General features: G+C 41.5%; 2 protein-coding genes and 1 non-coding gene across 5 annotated transcripts in view; 1 reads left to right on the top strand and 2 right to left on the bottom strand.

Moving 5' to 3' along the window:
• The window catches only part of SMIM14 (small integral membrane protein 14), a 97,431-nt gene that overhangs the window by 16,475 nt on the left and 55,739 nt on the right, over positions 1–25,217 (top strand). The window lies entirely within an intron of this gene.
• Positions 1,643–2,438, bottom strand: LOC120363571 (histone H3.3A-like). Its single transcript, XM_039468074.2, has one exon. The coding sequence runs from the start codon at positions 2,364–2,366 to the stop codon at positions 1,956–1,958; it is 411 nt and encodes a 136-aa protein (XP_039324008.1). The 5' UTR covers positions 2,367–2,438; the 3' UTR covers positions 1,643–1,955.
• On the bottom strand, positions 3,126–3,186 carry LOC120363791 (U7 small nuclear RNA). Its single transcript, XR_005579230.1, has one exon. It is a non-coding gene; the product is annotated as a U7 small nuclear RNA (small nuclear RNA).

Raw genomic sequence — 25,217 nt, 5'->3', positions numbered from 1 at the left:
TCTTTCAGCTTTTGCATTTGTATGTATTTTCTTATACCTTTAAAAATATGTACATTTGCAGGCCAGGCACGGTGGCTCACGCCTGTAATCCCAGTATTTTGGGAGGCTGAGACAGGCAGATCACTTGAGGTCAGGAGTTCAAGAACAGCCTGGCCAACATGGTGAGACCCTGTCTCTACTAAAAATACAGAAAATTAACCAGGTGTTGTGGCACACCCTGTAATCCCAGGTACTCGGGAGGCTGAGACAGGAGAATCACTTGAACCTGGGAGGTGGAGGTTGCGTTGAGCTGAGACCATGCCACTGTACTCTAGCCTGGGCAAAAAAGTTAGACTCTAGAGGTCTCAAGAAAGAAAGAAAGAAAATTAAATTAAAACGTGCATTTGCTATGTTTATTTATTTATTTTTTTGAGACGGAGTTTCGCTGTTGTTACCCAGGCTGGAGTACAATGGCGTGATCTCGGCTCACCGCAACCTCCACCTCCTGGGTTCAGGTAATTCTCCTGCCTCAGCCTCCTGAGTAGCTGGGACTACAGGCACGCGCCACCATGCCCAGCTAATTTTTTGTGTTTTTAATAGAGACGGGGTTTCACCATGTTGACCAGGATGGTCTCGATCTGTTGACCTCGTGATCCACCCGCCTCAGCCTCCCAAAGTGCTGGGATTACAGGCGTGAGCCACCGTGCCCGGCCTGCTATGTTTATTTTTATGTCCTTTTTTTTTTGGAGACAGTCTTGCTCTGTTGCCAGGTGCCAGGCTGGAGTGCAGTGGCACAATCTCGGCTCACTACAACCTTCGCCTACCAGATTCAAGCAATTCTCCTGCCTCAGCCTCCCGAATAGCTGGGACCGCAGATGCACGCCACTACGCCCAGCTAATTTTTGTATTTTTTTAGTAGAGATGGGATTTCACCATGGTCTCGATCTGTTGACCTCGTGATCTGCCCACCTTGGCCTCCCAAAGTGCTGGGATTACAGGCATGAGCTACCGTGCCCGGCCTATTTTTATGTCCTTTTTAATATACTTTTAACATTAGGTTGTGATCATTTCTCTATATTATTAAGAAAGAAAACGAGGCTGGGTGTGGTGGCTCATTCCTATAATTCCAGCACTTTGGGAGGCTGAGGCAGGAAGATGGCTTGAGCCTGGGAATTCGAGACTAGCCTGAGAAATATAAGGAGACCCCATCTCTTATTAAAAAAAAAAACAAAAAGCCAAGCGTGGTAACATGCACCCATGTAGTCCCAGCCACTTGGGATCACTTGAGCCTGGGAGGTCAAGGATGCAGTGAGCCGTGATTGCTCTACTGAACACCAGCCTGGGCGACCACAGAGTGAGAGCTTGGCCCCCCCCACCAAAAAAAAAGAAACATTTTGTTGTATAATACTTTACAGTGTATATCACAATTTAAATATTCCCTTTTAGCTGGATATTTAGATTGTTCCCATTTTTCACTACTTTAAAGCCATGATAACCATCTTTGTGTATAAATCTTTGTGTTTCAGCCTATTTTTCTTGATAGTCTTAGAAGTGGAATTATTCAGAGGGAATGAACATTTTTTAACATCTGGATTTGCATTGCCAGAAAAGTTACCATATTTTATAATTTCAAATGCAGTGTTTTTTTTTTTTTTTTTCCAGAAAAATTTAACAGGTTTATTTATAATTATTATAAAGTTGAACCGCTGAAACTTGTTCACTGAAACATTTTAACTTGCATTAATGCTTTACGTCTCCGCATTTATATTAAAAATTCACACACAAATGAAAATGGAAAAACTGCCAATACCTGATTTCTGTCCCCTATTTTTCCACTCGCAATCATATACTTAGGTACCTTTTGACCCCATGGAAAAAAAATTATCTAACATTCAGAACTACCAGTAACAGGAAGAAGAGAATTTTTTTATTTTTTATTTTTTTGAGAATGAAATGTTTCCCATCATAGTGGATTCTTAAGCACGCTCTCCACGTATGCGGCGTGCTAGCTGGATGTCTTTTGGCGTAATTGTTACACGTTTGGCATGGATAGCACAAAGGTTGGTGTCTTCAGAAAGGCCCACCAGATAGGCCTCACTTGCCTCCTGCAAAGCACCGATAGCTGCACTCTGGAAGCGCAGATCTGTTTTAAAGTCCTGAGCAATTTCTCGCACCAGACGCTGGAAGGGAAGTTTGCGAATCAGAAGTTCAGTGGACTTCTGATAACGTCTAATTTCACGGAGTGCCACAGTACCAGGCCTGTAACGATGAGGTTTCTTCACCCCTCCAGTAGAGGGCGCACTCTTGCGAGCGGCTTTTGTAGCCAGTTGCTTCCTGGGTGCTTTACCACCGGTAGATTTGCGGGCAGTCTGCTTTGTACGAGCCATGGTATAGAGACCTCCTTACTTACCCCCCTTCTCCTTCGGCTAGAGCTCGGCGAGCGAGAGGCGGCGCTGGCGTTGGAGCTCAAATGCAGTGTTTAAATGGCTCCATCTTACTAAAGAATCGGTTTGCATGTCCTCTGTGTTTTTAAGTCTTTGCCAGCCATATTAGTGGAGTGTTTGGAGTTTTTTCCCCCTAATTCTTTTACTCTTTTAATTTTACTTGGGATTTTTAAAATACACAGTCTTGCCGGGCGCGGTGGCTCAAGCCTGTAATCCCAGCACTTTGGGAGGCCGAGGCGGGTGGATCACAAGGTCGAGAGATCGAGACCATCCTGGTCAACGTGGTGAAACCCCGTCTCTACTAAAAATACAAAAAATTAGCTGGGCATGGTGGCACGTGCCTGTAATCCCAGCTACTCAGGAGGCTGAGTCAGGAGAATTGCCTGAACCCAGGAGGCAGAGGTTGCGGTGAGCCGAGATCGCGCCATTGCACTCCAGCCTGGGTAACAAGAGTGAAACTCCGTCTCAAAAAAAAACAAACAAACAAAAAAAAAACACAGTCTTATGTCTTAAATTTGATATTTTTCATTGTATTTATGTTTTTTGTTTTTTCTCTACTTTAATGGATATAAAGCTTTGTATGTATCTGTAGGAAGTCCTTCCCTAAAGATCAAATAAATGTTAACCTTACTTCTAGAATTGCTGATTCTTTTCCTCCTTAGCTGCTAGTAGATTTTCTTTTTCTTTTTGGAATTTTTTTTGGGAGGCTTTCCAGCAAAAACTAGAAAGCCTGCTAGACAAATTCTAAAAGAGCTGTACACTGTAGGTTTTCCTAGCACTGAATTTATTGAAATTACAATTCCTTCCCCTTTATTTGTGATTCCAATTTTGATATATAAATATACATAAATATATTTTAAGGTAAATTTGTTCAGAAAATTCTATAAATCTGATTTGCTGGTTGTAATTGTGTGTGTGTGTGTGTGTGTGTGTGTGTGTGTGTGTTTGTACATCATTTTTTAAACATTTGTTTATTTGTCTGGGCACAGTGGCTCACACCTGTAATCCTAGCACTTTGGGAGGCCGAGGTAGGTGGATCACCTGAGGTCAGGAGTTCAAGACCAGCCTGGCCATCATGGTGAAACCCCATCTTAAAAAACAAACAAACAAAAAACTTGTTTATTCTTACCAGGACCAGATAAATAAGACATTTGGCCTTAAAGATTTAACACAGGGTCATCAGGACTCACCACTTCCCACATAAAAGTAGATTGCTGTAGAAATAGTAACGGTAAAATATCATTATTCATTACATTCCTGTAGTACATAGCAGCTCACAAGCTCTTCTATATTCAGTATATTCCAGGCTGGGCACAATGGGTCATGCCTATAATCCCAACACTTTGGGAGCTGAGGCCAGAGGATCCGCCTGGCTTTGTTATGTTGACCAACCTGGGCAACATAGCAAGAACTCTGTCTTTAAAAAATTTTTATTTTTATTTTTAAATAACTTTTTTTTTTTTTTTTTTAAATAGAGATGGGGGTTCTGGATGTTTTTCAGGCCAGTCTTGAACTCCTGGGCTCAAGCAATCCTCCTACCTCAGCCTCCCGAACTGCTGGGATTACAGGCATGAGCTACCATGCCCAGCGAAAAAATTTTTTTAACTAGCTAGGTGTGGTGGCCTGTGCCTGTAGTCCCAGCTCCTCAGGAAGCTGACATGGGAGGACCACTTGAGCCCCCATGAGTTTGAGGCTACAGTGAGTTATGATTGCCATTGCACTCCAGCATGGGCAACAGAACCCGAGTCTCTCTCTCTCTAAAAAAAAAAAAAAAAAAAAAAAAAAAATGTGTATATATATATATATATATATATATATATATATACATATATATGCACACATACACACATTTAAATATATTCCAATTTTCTTTTTCTCTTGAACTGAATATGCTAAATTGTCTAAACCCTGTCTTACCTTCTATCATCACTTAATTCATTAGAGATAATATATCACATATTATATATTCCAAAGAGAGGCTTGTGGAATATAAAGAATCTAACAGCCAGGAGAGGTGAGTACGTGGTGTATATAAATCACTGCTCCCATTTTATGCCCAAATCTCTACTCAGTTATGCTGTTTCCCGCTGAGTCTGTTCACATTCACTTTCTTCTCACCAGGGGGCTTGACAGCCCTGCAAAGTCCAACATGCAGGCTGAGAAAAGTGTGCAGTCCTTTCTGTAAATTATCAGACCTAAAAAATATGAAAGCTATTATGCAGTATTATGTGTTGCTTGGGAAGTGTAATCAGAGAGAGTGGGTAAAAAAGAATGAGAATGAGTGAGTTTTATTACTTGGGGCTTTTTTTTTCTTTTTTTCTTGAAATGGAGTAGTCTCCCTCTGTTGCCCAGGCTGAAGTGCAGTGGTACGATCTTGACTCACTGCAACCTCTGCCTCCTAGGTTCAAGCAGTTCTCTTTCTCAGCCTCCCTAGTAGCTAGGATTACAGGCACCCACCACCATGCCCAGTTAATTTTTGTAATTTTAATAGAGATGGGGTTTTATCATCTTGGCCAGGCCTGGTCTTGAACTTCTGACCTCATGATCCACCCAGCTCAGCCTCCCAAAACTCTGGGGCTTTTAAGTGCAGTTCCTGGAGCTTCATTTTTATTAGATTGAGGTTATCTTGAGGGTGGTGATTGGCTGGTTGTAATTGTGTATATGTGTGTGTGTTTGTACACCATTTTAAAAAAACTTGTTTATTCTCACTAGGACCAGATAAGGATCACATCTTGCTCATCATTGGTTTTCCCATGCCAGTATCAGTATCAAGTATCAAGTTGCAGTGTTCAGTATCAAGGTGTTCAAATGAGTTGGGCATGATTGAATTAATTTTCCTTTTTCTTATGGTGTCAGTTCTCCCCAGCAGCAGAGCTGACAGTTCCTCCCTTGATGTTTTGGGGGCCTTTTCTGTATTTCCCAATACTTGAGTAGTCATGGATTTGATGTCACTGATACTTAGTTTCTATGCTGGCTTCACTTGTTATTTCTGAAGAAGTGGGCTTGCTTTGGCAGGAGTAATCTCTCTTTACCGTTTTTTCTGTTTGTCATCTCAACTATGATAAGCATCCAGATGTCTTTGATTGCAGATGTATATTGGGAAAAGAGAGAAAAACAAAACTAGTTGAGGCATTATCATTTTCCTGATTTTTTTCTACATGTGTTTTTAAAATTAAATGAACTTCCATTTGCTTTTATTTTAAACTTAATTTAACAGAAACAGTATACCAACATTAATAGTTTATGGTAGATAGACTGTTGGAGTGTTTAGGTTTTCTGCAGTTAAAGCTTCCACCAGAGAGTGAGTACGGAAAGGAAAAGTAAACTTTGAAAACTGATTTTGCAAACAATGATTGCCTCAGACTTAGCTCAAAGGCTGACTTTAGAAGTATCCATGGTAGGGCCTGTCTATATGCTTTTCTTTTTTTTTTTTAAGAGACGGGGTCTCACTATGTTGCCCAGGCTGGAGTGCAGTGGCTATTCACAGGAGCAGTCCCACTGCTGATCAGCACGGGAGTTTTGACTTGCTCCGTTTCTGACCTGGGCCAGTTCACCCCTACTTAGGCAACCTGGTGGTCCCCCGCTCCTGGGAGGTCACCATATTGATGCTGAACTTAGTGCAGACACCTGATCGGCATAGCGCACTGCAACTCAGAACTCCTGGACTCAAGGGATTCTCCCACCTCAGTCTCCCGAGTAACTGGGACTACAAGCACGTGCCACCGCGCCTGGCTGTATGCTTTTTAATATCTTCACTGATGGTGGGATTTGGTTCATTTTGTGACTTTTTTTTTTTTTTTTTTTTTTTGAGACGGAGTTTATCTCTTGTTGCCCAGGCTGGAGTGCAATGGCGCGATCTCGGTTTACTGCAACCTCAACCTCCTGAGTAGCTGGGACTACAGGCATGTACTACCATGCCCAGCTAATTTTTTTTGTATTTTTAGTAGAGATGGGGTTTCACCATGTTGACCAGGATGGTCTGGATCTCTTGACCTCGTGATCCACCCACCTTGGCCTCCCAAAGTGCTGGGATTATAGGCATGAGCCACCACGCCTTGCCTCATTTTGTAACATATACCTGCAGAATTATCCCTTTTATGATATATTATCTCTAATCAACAAATTCAATGATGGTAGACAGGGTTGAAACAATTTAGCATATTCAATTCAAGTCAGTGGAGGTATAATTATTTGCCCCTAGATCTAATGATTATAGTCAGAAGAGCAAGAAACTTACTGTAAGAATATTCTTTTACAAAGTTAATACTCTTCAAATAGTTAAAATATTCAAATGGTGTAGTTTCAGACACATACTTATATACAGTGAAAAGTCTCCTTACTACTACTGTCCCCAGGCCACTTAGGTCCTCTCTCAGTACTAAAATCTGAAGGTTTGGGACTGTTTGCAAACATCTCTCCATAGAGGAAAACTTAGCCTTAAGTTACTAATGTTACTCATGTTTTGACATCAGCATTTTATTTTCATTCTGGGTAGCATCTGTTGTTTGCACATGTATGTAAATTTGTACGTATATGTAAATATATAATTTGGTTCAAAAAGTATATATAGAAACAGGAAAATGAAAAAAATCAATAATCATCTTAATAACCAGCATAATGAGTTAATATACAATAATTCCTCCCCAAGTTTAAATTCTAGGTAGGTAGTAATTCTACATACTTAAAAACCTTAATCACAGGAATTTCACACTGAGCATACTGGAATTCTGACTCATTTCTTAGGAGGCAAATGAATCTCTCAGTATTGTTGCTCTTGGAATGAGTGGTGAACTAACCTCTGTTGAAGGAGAGAAGAAACCAGGGATTGGAAAAAGAGTAGAGAGGTTTAGTAAGGACACATTTTTATGCTACAGCTTTGTGAAAAATAAAGAAAAAATCCAGTTGTAGTAATTTTGGGTCCTTAGAATACTGCTTTTCTTTTTTCTTCTCTCTTTTTTTTCTCAATGTAAGGAATGGATCAGGAGATGTATAGAGAAGATAAGCTCACAGTCAGGTTACACTATTCTGTTATGTTTTGATGTGGGTACCAGGGAGGATTAACTTGGAAAGAAAAAGAATTTTCCAAGTCATGCATATTGTTTATCTGTTAGCAGAATGGAGTCAGAGCAGCAAGAGTCAGAAATTCCCAAGTTATAAAATGTGACTGTGTGCAGTGGCTCACTCCTGTAACCCCAGTACTTTGGGAGGCTGAGCCAGGCAGATCACTTGAGGCCAGGAGTTTGAGACCAGCCTGGCCAACATGGTGAAGCCCTGTCTCTACTAAAAATACAAAAATTTGCCAGGCATGGGTGACACATGCCTGTGTTCCCAGCTATTTGGGAGGCTGAGGCAGGAGAATCACTTGAAACTGGGAGGTGGAGGTTGCAGTGAGCAGAGATCATGCCACTGCTCTCCAGCCTGGGCAACAGGAGATTCCGTTTCAAAAATAAAATAAATAAATAAATAAATAAATAAAGGAATTAAATGCTTGCATGGAAGAACCAAAATGCCTAATATACAGTCTTCTGTCTCAAATAAAAATTATTTTACTTGGTATGTCCTCAGGAAAAAAAATTATTTAAGCCTCTTGGTAGAATTATAGGAAGGGTGATTCCAAAAAGTTTCTGAAGAACAATAGATAATGGTGGTATTACATTAACCATTATTACTAATTTAAGATAAGCAGAATGTCAGTAATTATTTCTTTTTGTCACTTATAAGGACTTCCCTAGGATCAACTAGAGCTAGTATTCTAACCCTACTTCCCCTTAAACTTTTGGGTTCTTCACCAGATTTTCATGCATGCAATTTTTCATTTTCTTTCCAGCTTTTTTTAATGCTGTGTTTTCAAATTTAGTTATATATATGCCGTTTTGTAGTCTGTTTTAATAGGCTTTTTTTTTTTTTTTAGACGGAGTCTTGCTCTGTCACCAGGCTGGAGTGCAGTGGCACAATCTTGGCTCACTGCAACCTCCACCTCCTGGGTTCAGGCGATTCTTCCGCCTCAGCCTGCCGAGTAGCTGGGACCACAAGTGCACGCCACCATGCCCGGCTAATTTTTTTGTATTTTTAGTAGAGACAGGGTTTCACCATGTTGGCCAAGATGGTCTCGATCTCTTGACCTCGTGATCCGCCCACCTCGGCCTCCCAAAGTGCTGGGATTACAGGTGTGAGCCACCGTGCCCAACCTTAATAGGCTTTTTTTCACTTAATACATAAACCTTTTTTTCTTACTGCAGTGTTTATCTTTCCATTCTAAAAGCAGTACATATCATTCAGAAAAGAAAATTGAAGACAGTAATTACAAAGCAAATGGTTCAGTTTTATGATCACAAAAACAATAGTTTATAGCTTAGGGCAGGTATATTTTGTGAGAATTAGTGTTGTATACTTCACCTTTTCATTCAGAGATCTGGCGGGAGCAGAACACGTTTTGTCTTCTGCGCTGCATTCAGCTTCATTGTCATCTGTTCCTCTTCTTTGCCTAGTTGTTTGGTTCTCATAAATGACTGAAAATGTGTGATGGGAGACAGGTAGAGGTATGCAGAGACCCTACCTGTTTCATTGCCATACCTAGAGTCAGCCCAGAGTCTTGTCTTTCAAGGTCCCTTATGGAACCTTCAAAGTCCAGTTTTCTGGGGGATTAGAACTGGGAATCTCTGGCCAGGCATGGTGGCTCACGCCTATAATCTCAGCACTTCGGGAGGCTGAGGCAGGCAGATCACCTGAGGTCAGGAGTTTGAGACCAGTCCGGCCAACGTGGTGAAACCCTGTCTGTACTAAAAATACAAAAATTAGCCAGGTCTGGTGGCCACCTGTGTTCCCAGCTACTTGGGAGGCTGAGGCAGGAGAATCGCCTGAACTCAGGAGGCAGAGGTTGCAGTGAGCCAAGATGGTGCCACTGCACTCCAGCCTGGGCAACATCTCAAAAAAAAAGACCTGGGAATATTTAACCCTTTTCAGGGATGTCCCTTCCTTGTTTTCAGCAGAATAACCTAGCAGAATAAGCCAAATCTATTATAGAGATACTGTTAGCAAGAGACCAGTTTTGCTAGCTATACCATGTTACTGCATAGTATGTTTCATTGGTCAAATGTACCATAGCTTTAATTACTAACATTGGGGTTCTTCATAATTTTTTGAATTTTTCAGTAATCCACAATTCAGACAGTCCCTTAGGACAGATTGATAGAAATGTAATTCTTAAAGATACAAGCTTTGTAAAAAACACTTTTTATTTTAAGTTTTAAAAATGTACACAAAAGTAGGCTCAATAATTTTCAGTTACCCATGGTCCCGTTTCAATGGTCTATAACTCCTGTCCAATCTTGTTTCATTTATCCACATCCAATTTTTTAGTTTGTATTTTTTAAATATCATTTTTTAAGAGCAGTTCTAGGTTCACAGGACAACTGAGCAGAAAGTATAGAGTTCTCATATATCCCCTGCCCTACATATACATAGCTTCCCTACTACCAGACACCAGAGTATTAACCTTCATTACAGTCAACAGACCTAACATTGAAAGTCATTGTTACCTAAAGTCCATAGTTCACACTAGAGTTCACTCTTGGTATTGTACATCCTATCGGTTTCGACAAATGTATAATGAAAGGTATCTACCACTACAGTATTATACAGAATTTTTTCACTGCCCTAAAAATTCTCCCATCCATTTTTATTTATTTATTTATTTATTTATTTAGAGACAGAGTCTCGTTCTGTCATCAGGCACCAGGCTGGAGTGCAGTGGCGTGATCTTGGCTTATTGCAGCCTCCGCCTCCCAAGTTCAAGCAATTCTCCTTCCCCAGCCTCCCAAGTATCTGGTACTACAGGCAGGCACCACCACACCCAGCTAATTTTTGTATTTTAGTAGAGACGGGGTTTCACTATGATGGCCAGGATAGTCTTGATCTCTTGACCTCATGATCCGCCTTCCTTGACCTCCCAAATTGCTGGGATTACAGGTGTGAGACCCCGTGCCCAGACCATTTATTTGTTTTTTTAAAGGTCTATTGGACTTGACATTTTTAATTTTTAAGTAAATATTTTTATTTTGGGATACATTTAGACTTACAGAAAAGTTGCAAAGGTAATACAAAATTACTGTATACTCCTCACCCAGCTTCCCCTAATAATAACATCTTACATTTAGGCCGGAGGTCATGGCTCATGCCTGTAAATCCAACATTTTGGGAGGCCAAAGTGGGAGAATCACTTGAGCCCAGGAGTTCAAGATCAGCCTGGGCAAGATAGTGAGACCCTGTCTCCAAAAATAAATTAAAAAAAAAATTTTAGAGACTATCAGCTATTTTTTTTTTTCTGTTGGCTATTTTAACTCCTCTGTCTCTTAGAGATTTGCATGAGCTGGATTGTTTAAGATTCTAATAGCCAAGATAAATTGGTTAACAGCACTGGAAAATTTCTTTACCACATATAGCAACAGTATTACTCAACTGAGTTATTACTGCCAAACTCTTACCAGGAAAGGTTGTGTTAGTTGTAGAGGAGAGAAAATGACCTGGACCTGCAGAATTAAGGGGAATTGCTCTTTGCCTCCTCAACGTTCATATTATTTCACTGCTTTTCTGTGCCAAGAATTGTTTGAGAGCTTCAGATGTGTTTGTTTATTTTGTCCTAATGCTACATAAAAAGTCACTTATAAACTATGTTGCTTAATGTATATGTAGAGTCGGATTGCTATCACAAAAATGGGAAAATGCTGATATAAAAATTAAATATATATTATGAAAATATAAAAATATTTTTTAAAAGTAGCATAGAAGCTGGGTGTGGTGGCTCACATCTATAATCCCAGCACTTTGGGAGGCAAAGGTGGGTAGATCACCTGAGGTCAGGAGTTCAAGACCAGCCTGGCTAATGTGGTGAAATCCTGTTTCTACTAAAAATACAGAAAATTAGCTTGGCATGATGATGCACACCTGTAATCCTATATAATCCTAGCTACTTGGGAGGCTGAGGCAGCAGAATCGCTTGAACCTAGGAGGTGGAGTTTCTTTCGCTCTTGTTGCCCAGGCTGGAGTGCAATGGCACCATCTCGGCTCACTGCAACCCTCCCAGGTTCAAGCAGTTCTCCTGCTTCAGCCTCCCAAGCAGCTGGAATTACAGGCATGTACCACCACGCCCAGCACATTTTTATATTTTTAGTAGAGACCAGGTTTCACCATGTTGGCCATACAGGTCTCAAACTCTTGACCTCAGGTCATCCTCCCGTCTTGGCCTCCCGAAGTGCTAGGATTGTTAAGTGTGAGCCACTGTGCCCAGCTATTTTGAATTCTCTTAGTAAACTATTCATGTTTTCATGACTTAGACCTTTGTGACTTGTTGCACATTTTTGAGAAACAAGTCTTGAAGCTGCTTGTCAAGGATCAAGCCCGTGACTTTGGTATTAATATTGTTCTCTAACATTAGCAATATGTATTGGGGAGATGAATAAGTCTATGAAACATGAAAGGCGGAAGCATTGTTTTAAATTGCTTTCTATCAAAAACCTCACTGAGACAGATTTACTAAAATTCTGATTCAGTAACCCCTTTCTGTCTTGCCTAGGATAGAGCAGTTTCTTAATGTCTTTGGAGACGGAGGGATTTAAATGTGCGGGGGGACTGGTTAAGTTTTTTTCTTCTAGTGCTTAGCTGCTGGTTTGTGTTGACACTTGTTCTTGGGTCCTCACCAAAAGAGAACTCTGTTAATTCTATTTTCAAAAAAACCTCAGTGATTTTAAAATGGAAACTGTTAACTGAAAACTGAATAGTACTTGAAACAGCTCAAGTTTGTAGGAAGAAAGTTCCACAGTAGTGTAGCACTATTGAGGGATAAAGTCCTATTTATAAATATACTTTCTCATTTTACATAGAGGCTAAGACTGAAGTAGAATTTAAAATTCTAGTTGATTTACTTGTTCCTGGCACATACAGATACAGAGAAAATAAACATTGTCAAGAATTCAGTAAATATTTATTCTGTGAGTGTTGTGGCTAAGCAGCATAGGCGGTGTTCAGAGATGATGATGACTAAGATTTCTGCCCTCTAGAAGTTGTTTTTTAAGGGGTGGTGATGGCATCTGATTTTTTTTTTTTTTTTTTTTTTTTTTGGACGGAGTTTCACTCTTGTTACCCAGGCTGGAGTGCAATGGCATGATCTCGGCTCACTACAACCTCCGCCTCCTGGTTTCTGGCAATTCTCCTGCCTCAGCCTCCTGAGTAGCTGGGATTACAGGCACGCGCCACCATGCCCAGCTAATGTTTTGTATTTTTAGTAGAGACGGGGTTTCACCATGTTGACCAGGATGGTCTCGATCTCTTGACCTTCTGATCCACCCGCCTTAGCTTCCCAAAGTGCTGGGATTACAAGCTTGAGCCACCACACCCGGCCTGATTTTGTTAATTTGATGAATTAAAAAGAGACTTTAAAATAGCCATGTTTTACAATTTTGGTAGATAATACAGTGATAAAAACAAGTCTCCCTTTCTTTAAAAAAGCCAGTGTGCTGGTGCTTTCTTTGTGTTCAGAGGCTACGGTGGTGGTAATTTCTGTATTTGAATTTTTTAAATAAAAATCTTAGTAAGGCCAGGCGCTGTGGCTCACACCTGTAATCCTAGCACTTTGGGAGGCCAAGGTGGGCAGATCACCTGAGGTCAGGAGTTCCTGACCAGCCTGACCAACGTGGAGAAACCGCGTCTTTACTAAAAATACAAAATTAGCTGTGCGTAGTGGTGCATGCCTGTTAATCCCAGCTACTCTGGAGGGTGAAGCAGCAGAATTACTCGAACCTGGGAGGTGGAGGTTGCGGTGAGCTGAGATTGCACCATTGCACTCCAGGCTGGGCAGCAAGAGCGAAACTGTCTCAAAAGAAAAAACAAAACAAAACAAAACAAAAAAACTTAGTAAAAGGCCACGATTGTTGGCTCATGCCAATAATTCCAGCACTTTGGGAAGCCAAGGCAAGTGGATTGCTTGAGCTCAGGAGTTCAGGACCAACCTGGCAACTTGGCAAAACCCCATCTCTACCAAAAATACAAAAATTAGCCAGGCATGGTGGCAGATGCCTGCAGTCTCATCTGTTAGGAAGGATTGCTGAAGCCTGGCAAGTCGAGGCTGCAGTGAGTGGTGATTGTACCACTGCACTCCAGCCTTGGTGACACAGTGAGACCTTGTCTCAAATTTTTTTAAAATAAAAAAAACTTAGTAAAATATATTTTCATTTTAACCAACACAGTATTGGCCTGGGGGCGGGTACACATTGGGAATAAGGAAGGATGGACCAGTATTTTTGGTTGACATTTGCTTATATCCAGGCCAGCATAATCTGAGCCTTTTCGCACAGTTTGAAAGACAGTTGAGGCTGGGCGCAGTGGCTCACGCCTGTAATCCCAGCACTTTGGGATGCCGAGGCAGGCGGATCACCTGAGGTCAGGAGTTCGAGACCAACCTGACCAACATGGTGAAACCCTGCCTCTACTAAAAATAAAAAAATTAGCCAGGTGTGGTGGTACACGTCTGTAATCCCAACTACTTGGGAGGCTGAGGCAGGAGAATTGCTTGAACCCAGGAGTTGGAGGTTGTGGTGAGCCAAGATCACCATTGCACTCCAGGCTGGGCAATGAGCAGACTCCATCTCAAAAAGAAAAAGACAGTTGAGAAACAAGAATTCACCAGTGAACTTTATCTACATATAAGCGTAGGTTATATTTACTTTCAGAGTTTTATGTGTTGGATATGTACAGTCATTTCTCTAATGTGAAAGCTAATCACCTTTTTTTAAAAGGTGTGGACAAGGTGGCCTCAGACAAAAATGTGAAGTAGAATTTGCATATGGTGTTGCTTACCTTCTGGAAAGTGGGGCTCTCCAGCTTAGGCTGCATCTCCATCTCCCCTTCCAATCCTCACCTCCCCTTCTCCCCTTAGCTCAGGCAAGCAGATCTAGAAGGATATTAGATGGAAAGGTTTGCCCTATTTGCGGCTTGATTTCATCTCAATATATGTTGGTTGTTTCACCAAATTTCCATGTAGAAATCTACCTTATTCTTTCTTTCTTTCTTTCTTTTATTTTTTTGAGACGGAGTTTCGCTCTTGTTACCCAGGCTGGAGTGCAATGGCGCGATCTCGGCTCACCGCAACTTCCGCCTCCTGGGTTCAAGCAATTCTCCTGCCTCAGCCTAGCTGGGATTACAGGCACGTGCCACCATGCCCAGCTAATTTTTTGTATTTTTAGTAGAGACAGGGTTTCACCATGTTGACCAGGATGGTCTCTATCTCTCGACCTCGTGATCCACCGCCTCAGCCTCCCAAAGTGCTGGGATTACAGGCTTGAGCCACCGCGCCCGGCTCTATCTACCTTATTCTTTCTAAAAGCTGTATGGGATCTCATTTACTCATTGCATCATTTAATAGGAACACTGAAATATACTTTGCATTACTTTTATCTTTGCTGTTATGGCATTCCAGTAAACATGCTGTACAATAATGTTGCATACTTGTTTGAATTTGGACATTCAAATTAACTAGACTGTATTATTATTACTGTTATTTTTTGAGATGGAGTCTTGCTCTGTTGCCCAGGCTGGAGTGTAGTGGTGCAATCTCAGCTCACTGCAACCTCCACCTCCTGAGTTCGAGCAATTCTTCTGTCTCAACCTCCTGAGTAGCTGGTATTACAGGTGCACACCACCATGCCCAGCTAATTTTTGTTCTTTTTTTTTTTTTTGAGATAGAGTCTTGCTCTGTTGCTCAGGCTGGAATGAATTGGCAATTGGCATGATCTCAGCTTACTGCAACCTCTACTACCCGGGTTCAAGCAATTGTCCTGCCTTAGCCTCCTGAGTAGCTGGAATTACCGGCATGCACCCACCACCTTGCCCAGCTGATTTTTGTATTTTTAGTAGAGACAGGGTTTGGCCATGTCAACAAGGCTGGTCCCAAACTCCTGCTCAGGTGATCTGCCTGCCTTGGCCTCCCGCAGTCCTTGGGTTACAGGCTTGAACTGTTGCACCCGGCCAGATGAATTAATTTTGCCAACCTTCTGATAGGTGTAAGTAAGATGGTTTTGATTTACACTTCCATTTTGTATTTGCTTATTGGCTCTGTATTTTTCTTTGAATGTAATCTTTGCCCACTTTTCTACTAGGTTGTCATTTTCATACTGATTTTTTTCAGAGTTCTCTGTAAATTAAGGAAACTAGCCCTGATATTGTACATGGTCTTTCAAGTTTGTTGTCTTTTCATTTTATGGCGTATTTTTTGTTTTATAGAAACTTTATTGGTTTTGGTTGCTAAAATTATTGGTCCTTTCCTTTATGGTTTCTTGGACTTATATTCTACATGTATTCTGGTCATCTTCTTGTGGTTATTTATATATGTTTGGCTTTTTAAAATTAAAATTTATATTTTAGAAGTCTTAATACATAAATTCATATTTATAAAAAATGTAAAAATGGTGGGAGGGAACAGCAACAAAAAAAGAAATGTAAAAATTGACAATAAAACTCTATTTCCCCAGGTTATATTCTGTTCCCCAGAGCTATTCACATATTGAATCTGATGTATGTTCTTCGTTTTGTTTTTTTGTTTTTGTTTTTGAGACAATCTCCCTGTCTTGCCAGGCTGGAGTGCAGTGGCACTATCTCAGCTCACTGCAACCTCCTCCTCCCAGGTTCAAATGGTTCTCCTGCCTCAGCCTCCCGAGTAGCTGGGACTACAGGTGCACGCCACCGTGCCCAGCTTTTTTTTTTTTGAGGTGGAGTTTTGTTCTTGTTACCCAGGCTGGAGTGCAATGGTGCGATCTTGGCTCACCGCAACCTCTGCCTCCTGGGTTCAGGCAATTCTCCTGCCTCAGTCTCCTGAGTAGCTGGGATTACAGGCACGCGCCACCATGCCCAGCTAATTTTTTTTGTATTTTTATTACAAAAAAAATACAATGGGGTTTCACCATGTTGACCAGGATGGTCTCGATCTCTTGACCTTGTGATCCACCCGCCTCGGCCTCCCAAAGTGCTGGGATTACAGGCTTGAGCCACCGCGCCTGGCCTGCTTTTTTGTATTTTTAGTAGAGACGGGGTTTCACCTTGTTTGCCAGGATGGTCTTGATCTCTTAACCTTGTGATCTACCTGCTTTGTCCTCCCAAAGTGTTGAGATTATAGGCGTGAGCCACCAAGTCCAGCATTTTTTTTTTTTTTTAAGAGAACCAGATCTAGTTCTGTTATTCAGGCTGTAGTGCAGTGGTGTGATCATAGCTCACTATGGTCTCAAACTCTTGGGCTTAACCGATCCTCTCATTTCAGCCTCCAGAGTAGCTAGACCTACAGGTATACACCACCACACCCAGCCAATTAAAAAACATTTTTTTTTTTTTTTTGTGGAGATGGGGTCTCCCTGTATCGATTAGTCTTCCAGGGCTTTATGTATGTGTCACAATTTAATTAAAACAAATAGACAGTTACCCTGCCATTTTATTAAATAATCTGTGTTTTGAAATGGCACCTTTTGCGTATTCTAAATTTCAGTAAAATCATGGGACAATTTGTGGATACTATAATCTGTTGCTGTAGTTGACTAATTTTATGTGTGACTTCATTTTTTTTTTTTTTTTTTTTTTTTTGAGACGGAGTTTCGCTCTTGTTACCCAGGCTGGAGTGCAATGGCGCGATCTCGGCTCACCGCAACCTCCGCCTCCTGGGTTCAGGCAATTCTCCTGCCTCAGCCTCCTGAGTAGCTGGGATTACAGGCACGAGCCACCATGCCCAGCTAATTTTTTTGTATTTTTTAGTAGAGACGGGGTTTCACCATGTTGACCAGGATGGTCTCGATCTCTCGACCTTGTGATCCACCCGCCTCAGCCTCCCAAAGTGCTGGGATTACAGGCTTGAGCCACCGCGCCCGGCTGACTTCATTTTTAAAAGTTAAACTGGGGCCGGGCGCGGTGGCTCAGCCTGTAATCCCAGCACTTTGGGAGGCGGAGGCGGGTGGATCACGAGGTCGAGAGATCAAGACCATCCTGGTCAACAGAGTGAAACCCCGTCTCTACTAAAAATACAAAAAATTAGCTGGGCATGGTGGCGCATGCCTGTAATCCCAGCTACTTAGGAGGCTGAGGCAGGAGAATTGCCTGAGCCCAGGAGGCGGAGGTTGCGGTGAGCCGAGATCGCGCCATTGCACTCCAGCCTGGGTAAGGAGAGCGAAACTCCGTCTCAAAAAAAAAAAAAAAAAAAAAAAAAAAAAAAAAGTTAAACTGGGCCAGGTATGGTGGCTCACACCTGTAATTTCAGCACTTTGGGAGGCTGAGGCGGGAGGATCCCTTGAGCTCAAGAGTTCAAGACCAGCCTGGACAACATAGGGAGACCCCATCTTTACAGAAAATTAAAAATTAGCAAGGCATGGTGTGTACCTGTGGTCCTAGCTACTTGGGAGGCTGAGGGCGAAGGATTGCTTGAGCCTCAGAGGTTGAGGCTGTGGTGAGGTGTGTTTGCGCCATTGCACTTCAGCCTGGGTGACAGAGCCAGACCCTGTTTCAAAATAGAAAGTTAAATCACTCGTGTCGAGAATTTATTTTGGCATAAGGAATGAGGAAAGGGAGGGAGCTAATACCATTTATGAAATAATTTGTCCAGTGATTCAATATGCTGTCATTAAAACCTATCTAGTTCTCCAAGGAGCCCCACCATTGCCACTGATCTGTTGAAAGAGAATTTTAACTAGGTTCCCTCTACCTGCTGTGGCTTCCCTCTTCTCAGTTTTCCATCGTCCTGCCAAGGTAGTCTTTTTAGAACACCCCAGGGTGAAATCACATTGCTTCACACTGCTCTTTGGGTAATGACCTAATCCTGAAGATGATCTTAAAGACCCTATGTGGCCTGACTCCCTCTCCTGGCTCATTTTAAACCACTCTGCTATCTAGATTCTAGCACAGTGTGGCTTTCTTTCAGTTCCTCCAACATGTCATACTCTTACTCACTAAGGACCTTTGTACTGCTTTTCTCTTTGTGTCTGGAATACCCCTGCCCCCCACCAAGCCTCATACCTTCTACTTCTTCCTTGCCCTAATGTATTTAAGTCATTCATCCATTCTCAACTTCTAGTTAAGTTCTTCAGTAAAATCTTCCCTGACTCTCCAGATGAATTTAGAACATGTATGTGCTCTCCAGGCACCGGTTATTTTATATAACAGCTTTGAGTTATGATTCACATGCCATACAATGCACCCATTTAAAATGTTCAGTACAGTAGCTTTTAGTATATTCACAGAGTTGTGTGAGCATCACCATAGAACATTTTTTTCAGCCCCCCTAAAAGAGGCTTTAAACATCAGCAGTTACTCCCTGTTTTCCCTGCAAATTTCCCAGCTCTGGGCAACCAGAGTGGTTGTGGGGTTTTTTGTTTTGTTTTGTTTTTTTAATTTTTTGAGAACAAGTCTCACTCTGTCGCCCAGGCCGGATTGCAGTGGTGTGATCCTGGCTCACTGCAACCTCCACCTCCTGGGTTCAAGGGATTCTCCTGCCTCAGCCTGCCAGGTAGCTGGGATTACAGGCATATACCACCATGCCCACCTTTTTTTTTTTTTTTTTTTTTTTTGTATTTTTAGTAGAGAGGGAGTTTTTCCCTGTTGTTCAGGCTGGTCTTGAACTCCTGACCTCAGGTTGTCCGCCTGCCTCAGCCTCCCAAAGTGTTGGGATTACAGGCGTGAGCCACCAAGCCTGGCCATCACCATCATTTTCTTTCTTTCTTTCTTTCTTTTTTTAGGTGGAGTTTTGCTCTTGTTACCCAGGCAATGGCGTGGTCTTGGCTCACCGCAACCTCTGCTTCCGGGGTTCAAGCAATTCTCCTGCCTCAGCCTTCCAAGTAGCTGGGACTATAGGCACGTGCCACCACGCCCAGCTAATTTTTGTATTTTTAGTAGAGACGGGGTTTCACCATGTTGACCAGGATGGTCTCAATCTCTTGACCTCGTGATCCACCCGCCTCGGCCTCCTAAAGTGCTGGGATTACAGGTGTGAGCCACTGCACCCGGCCTCACCATCATTTTCAAAACTTTTTAGTGCCACAGATACAAACTACTGATTAAGCAGTAGTAACTCCCCATTCCCTTCTTCCCTAAGTCCCTTCTTTCCCTAAGAATGGAAATCACCATTCTACTTCCTGTCTCCATGAATTTGCCTATTTTAACTAGATATTTCATATAAATGGTATCATACCATATATTTTTTTTTGGTCTGGCTAATATCAGTTTGACGATTATTTTCAAAGTTCATTCATGTTATAACACATTTCAGAACTTCATTCCTTTTTACAGCTGGGTAGCCTCATTGTATGTGTATACCACATTTGGTTCATCATTTATCAGTTAACGGATACTTGGGTGGTTTGTGTCTCTTGGCTATTGCAAACAATGCGACTGTGAATATTTGGTAAATAGATATCTGTTGGAATTCATGTGGTTTTTTTTCTTGTTGTTTATAAATAAAGACAGGTTCTCGAGCACCATGTTGCCTGGGCTCAAGTGATCCTCTCACCTCAGCCTTTAAAAGTGCTGGGATTGTAGGTGTGAGCTACCATGCCCAATCTTGAGTTCATGTTTTCAGATCTTTTAGGTATATACTTATGAGTGGAATTGTTAAGTCTTATGATAATCTGTGTTTAAATTTTGAGGAACTGTCAAAACTACTTTCCACAGCAGCCACACCACCATTTTACATTCCCACCAGTGATAGATGAGAGTTCTAATTTTTCCATGTCACTTATTTTCCATTTGGATTATAGCCATACTAGTAGGTATGAAGTGGTATCTAATTGTGGTTTTGATTTGCATCTTTATAATGATTACTGACTTTACTTTTAATTATTGGCCATTTATGTATTTTATTTGGATAAATATCTGTTCAAGTTCTTTGCCATTTTAAAATTGCTTATTTTTTGTTATAGAGTTATAGGAATTCTTTATATATTCTGGATATTAAGCCCTTATCAGACATGTGATTTGCAGATATTTTATTTTTTCCATTCTGGAAGTTGTCTTTTCACTCTCTGGTTTTGTTTTTTTTTTTTTTTTTTTTTGAGATGGAGTCTTGCTTTGTCCCCCAGGCTGGAGTGCAATGGCACGATCTCAGTTCACTGCAACTTCCACCTCCCAGGTTCGAGCGATTCTCCTGCCTCAACCTCCCGAGTAGCTGGGATTACAGACATGTGCCACCATACCCAGCTAATTTTTGCATTTTTAGTAGAGATGGGGTTTCACCATGTTAGTCAGGCTGGTATTGAACTCCTGATCTCAGGTGATCTGCCCGCCCCAACCTCCCAAAGTGCAGGGATTACAGGTGTGAGCCACCACACCCAACCCTTTTCACTCATTTATTTATCTTTTATAGCATTTATCAGTTTGTATTTATAATTCAAAAAATATTTATAATCGTATCTGTCTCTACTATTAGAATGTGAACACCATTAGGGTAAGAACTATCAGTTTTTGCTTACTTTTAAATTTCTTTTTTTTATTTTTTATTTTTATAGAGACAGGCTCTCACTGTGTGCCCAGGCTGATCTTGAACTCCTGAGCTCAAGTGATCCTCTTGCTTCAAGCCTCCCAAAGTGCTAGGATTACAGGTGTGAGCCACTGTGCTCAACCTACTTTTACATTTCTAATAGGCATAGCACAAGCACTAAATATTTTTGAATGAATGAATGAACTAAGTTCTTTTAAGTTAATTTATGAATTGTTTTGCTGATCTGCCTATTCCACCTTTTAACCAAAATGGTTTTCCATGACTAATGCTGTATATAATCGTTAATTTTACTTGTTATTGAGGTATAGTTGATAAACAACAAACTGTGCACATTTAAATTTGCTAAGTTTTGACAAATGTGTCCACAGTTCACATATAGTAGACTATCTGAATTTGTTCCACAATTCACTAATAGCCTATGTATGTTTTTGTTTACTTTTTTAGAGATGGGTTCTCACTATGTTGCTCAGGCTGGCCTTGAACTGGGCTCAAATGGTCCTCCTGCCCCACCCACCCAAGTAGCTGGGACTACTGATCCACCCTTTTTTCTATGATTTCATTTTTGATAGCTACTGTTCCTATATCTTCAAGTTCAGTAATCTTTTCTTCTGTAATGTCTAATGTGCTGTTAAATTCATCTGGTGTATGTTTCATCTCAGACACTATTGTTTTTATCTCTACAAGTCTGTTTCGATGATTTTACTGTGTTTAATGTTTCTCCTTAATGTAATCATTCTTCTAGCTTCTTCTTCCGAACTTAGGGATACCACTAGGCTCTTGTCTGGGTTTTCTTTTTTCTTTTTCTTTTTTATTGTACTTTAGGTTCTGGAGTACATGTGCAGATCATGCAGGATTGTTGCATAGGTACATAATGGCAAGGTGGTTTGCTGCCTTCCTCCCCCCATCAGCTATATCTGGTACTTCTCCCCAGATTATCCCTCCCCTCCCTCCCCACCCTCCCCACCCCCTGCTGTCCCTCCCCTAGTGCCCCCCAACTGACTGCAGTGTGTGATACTCCCCTTCCTGTGTCTACGTGTTCAACATCCACCTATGAGTGATACCATGCCGTGTTTGATTTTCTGTTCTTGTGTCAGTTTGCTGAGAATGATGGTTTCCAGATTCATCCATGTCCCTATGAAGGACATGAACTCATCGTTTTTTATGGCTGTGTAGTATTCCATGGTGTATATGTGCCACATTTTCTTTATCCAGTCTGTTGTTGATGGACATTTGGGTTGGTTCCAGGTCTTTGCTATTGTAAACAGTGCCACAATGAGCATATGTGTGCATGTGTCTTTATAATAGAACAATTTATAATTCTTTGAGTATGTACCCAGTAGTGGGATTGCTGGGTCAAATGGTATTTCTGTTTCTATGTCCTTGAGGAATTACCACACTGTCTTCCACAATGGTTGCCTTAATTTGCACTCCCACCAACAGTGTAAAAGTGTTCCTATTTCTCCACATCCTCTTCTGCATCTGTTGTCTCCAGATTTTTTAATGATTGCCATTCTAATAGGTGTGAGATGGTATCTCAATGTGGTTTTGATTTGCATTTTTCTAGTGACCAGTGATGATGAGCATTTTTTCATATGTTTGTTGGCCTCATAGATGTCTTCTTTTGTAAAGTGTCTATTCATGTCCTTTGCCCACTTTTGAATAGGCTTGTTTGTTTTTTTCTTGTAAATCTGTTTTAGTTCTTTGTAGATTCTGGATATTAGCCCTTTGTCAGATGGGTAAACTGCAAAAAATTTTTCCCATTCTCTTGGTTGCCTGTTCTCTCTAATGATTGTTTCCTTTGCTGTACGGAAGCTCTGGAGTTTAATTAGATCCCATTTGTCTATTTTGGCTTTTGTTGCCATTGCTTTTGGTGTTTTAGTCCTGAAGTCCTTGCCTATTCTTATGTCCTGAATACTTTTGCCTAGGTTTTCTTGTAGAGTTTTTATGCTGTTAGGTCTTATGTTTAAATCAGGCGTCCCCAAACTTTTTACACAGGGGGCCAGTTCACTGTCCCTCAGACCGTTGGAGGGCCGCCACATACTGTGCTCCTCTCACTGACTACCAATGAAAGAGGTGCCCCTTCCTGAAGTGCAGCGGGGGGTCGGATAAATGGCCTCAGGGGGTCGTAGTTTGGGGATGCCTGGTTTAGATCTTTAATCCATCTGGAGTTAATTTTAGTGTAAGGTATCAGAAAGGGGTCCAGTTTCTGCTTTCTGCACATTGCTAGCCAGTTTTCCCAACATCATTTATTAAACAGGGAATCCTTTCCCCATTGCTTGTTTTTCTCAGGTTTATCAACGATCAGATGATTGTAGATGTGTGGTGTAGGCTTTCTGTTCTGTTCCATTGGTCTATGTCTCTGTTTTGGTACCAGTACCATGCTGTTTTGATTACTGTGGCTTTGTTGTATAGTTTGAAGTCAGGCAGCATGATGCTTCCAGCTTTGTTCTTTTTGCTTAGGATTGTTTTGGCTATGCAGGCTCTCTTTTGGTTCCATATGAAGTTTGAAGTGGTTTTTTCCTTCTTCTGTGAAGGTCATTGGAAGCTTGATGGGAATAGCATTGAATCTATAAATTACTTTGGGCAATATGGCCATTTTCATGATGTTAATTCTTCCCAACCATGAGCATGGAATGTTTTTCTGTCTGTGTCCTCTCTTCAGTGAGTAGTGGTTTATAGTTATCCTTGAAGAGGTCCTTTACATCCTTTGTTAGTTGTTTTCCTAGGTATTTTATTCTCTTTGTAGCAATTGTGAATGAAAGTTCACTTTTGATTTGGCTCTCTGTTATTGGTGTATAGAAATACTTGTGATTTCTGCACATTAATTTTGTATCCTGAGACTGCTGAATTTGCTTATCAGTGTCAGGAGATTTGGGGCTGATATGATGGGGTCTTCATGTCATCTGCAAATAGAGACAGTTTGGCTTCCTCTTTTCCTAATTGAATACCCTTTATTTATTTTTCTTCCCTGATTGCTGTGGCTAGAACTTCTAATACTGTATTGAATAGGAGTGGTGAGAGAGGGCATCCTTGTCTTGTGCTGGTCTAGGTTTTCTCACCCCGCTCTTGGGCTTAGAACCTCCTCGAGGCAGTAAACTGAGCCAGTGATAGGACTCAGGACTCAACTCATTTGTTTTTCCATCTTTCTGGTATCTCTGGCATCACTGTTCTTTGTAACCTCATGTTCAGTGTCTTTTTTTTTTTTTTTGACAGAGTCTTCCTCTGTCACCCAGGCTGGAGTGCGGTGGGACGGTCTCAGCTCACTGCAACCTCTGCCTCCCAGGTTCAAGTGATTCTCCTGCCTCAGCCTCCTGAGTAACTGGGACTGCAGGTGCCTACCACCACGCCCAGCTAATTTTTGCATTTTTATTAGAGACAGGGTTTCACCATGTTTTCAAGCATGGTCTCTATCTCCTGACCTTGTCATCCACCCACTTTGGCCTCCCAAAGTGCTGAGATTATAGGCGTGAGCCACCGCACCCAGTGTTTTTTTTTTTTTTTTTTTTTTTTTTTGAGACGAAGTTTCACTCTTGTTACCCAGGCTGGAGGCTCACCACAACCTCTGCTTCCTGGGTTCAGGCAATTCTCCTGCCTCAGCCTCCTGAGTAGCTGGGATTATAGGCACATGCCACCATGCCCAGCTAATTGTTTGTCTTTTTACTAGAGATGGAGTTTCACCATGTTGACTAGGATGGTCTCGATCTCTTGACCTTGTGATCCACCCGCCTCGGCCTCCCAAAGTGCTGGGATTATAGGCGTGAGCCACCGTGCCCGGCCTGTTTTTTTGTTTTGTTTTTTTTTTAATTATTTTTCTTTTTTTTTCTTTCCTTTTTTTATTTTATTTTATTTTTTTATTTTTGTTGTTTTGTTTTTTCATGTGAACTCACTTTGTTGCCCAGGCTGGAATACAGTGGCGTGATCATGGCTTATTGCAGCCTTGACTTACTGGGCTTAAGCAATCCTCCCACCTCAGCCTTCTGAGTAGCTGAGACCACAGGCTTAGTGCCACCATGCCCAGCTATTTTTTTTTTCTTTTTTCTTTTTTGAGATGGAGCCTTACTCTTTCACCCAGGCTATAGTCCAATGGTGTGATCTTGGATCACTGGAACCTCTGCCTCCTGGGTTCAAGCGATTCTCCTGCCTCGACCTCCCTAAGTGCTGCGACTGCAGGCGCATATGGAGATAGAATATGTGGTTGGCCTTGATGTCTTAAAAACAATTGTTTCTGGCCAGGCGTGGTGGCTTACACCTATAATTCTAGCACTTTGGGAGGCTGAGGC

The sequence above is a fragment of the Saimiri boliviensis genome, chromosome 3 (assembly GCF_048565385.1).
Source record: "Saimiri boliviensis isolate mSaiBol1 chromosome 3, mSaiBol1.pri, whole genome shotgun sequence".
Taxonomy (NCBI): domain Eukaryota; kingdom Metazoa; phylum Chordata; class Mammalia; order Primates; family Cebidae; genus Saimiri; species Saimiri boliviensis.
The sequence above is the reverse complement of the archived record's forward strand: the minus strand, read 5'-3'. Positions and strand labels throughout refer to the sequence as shown.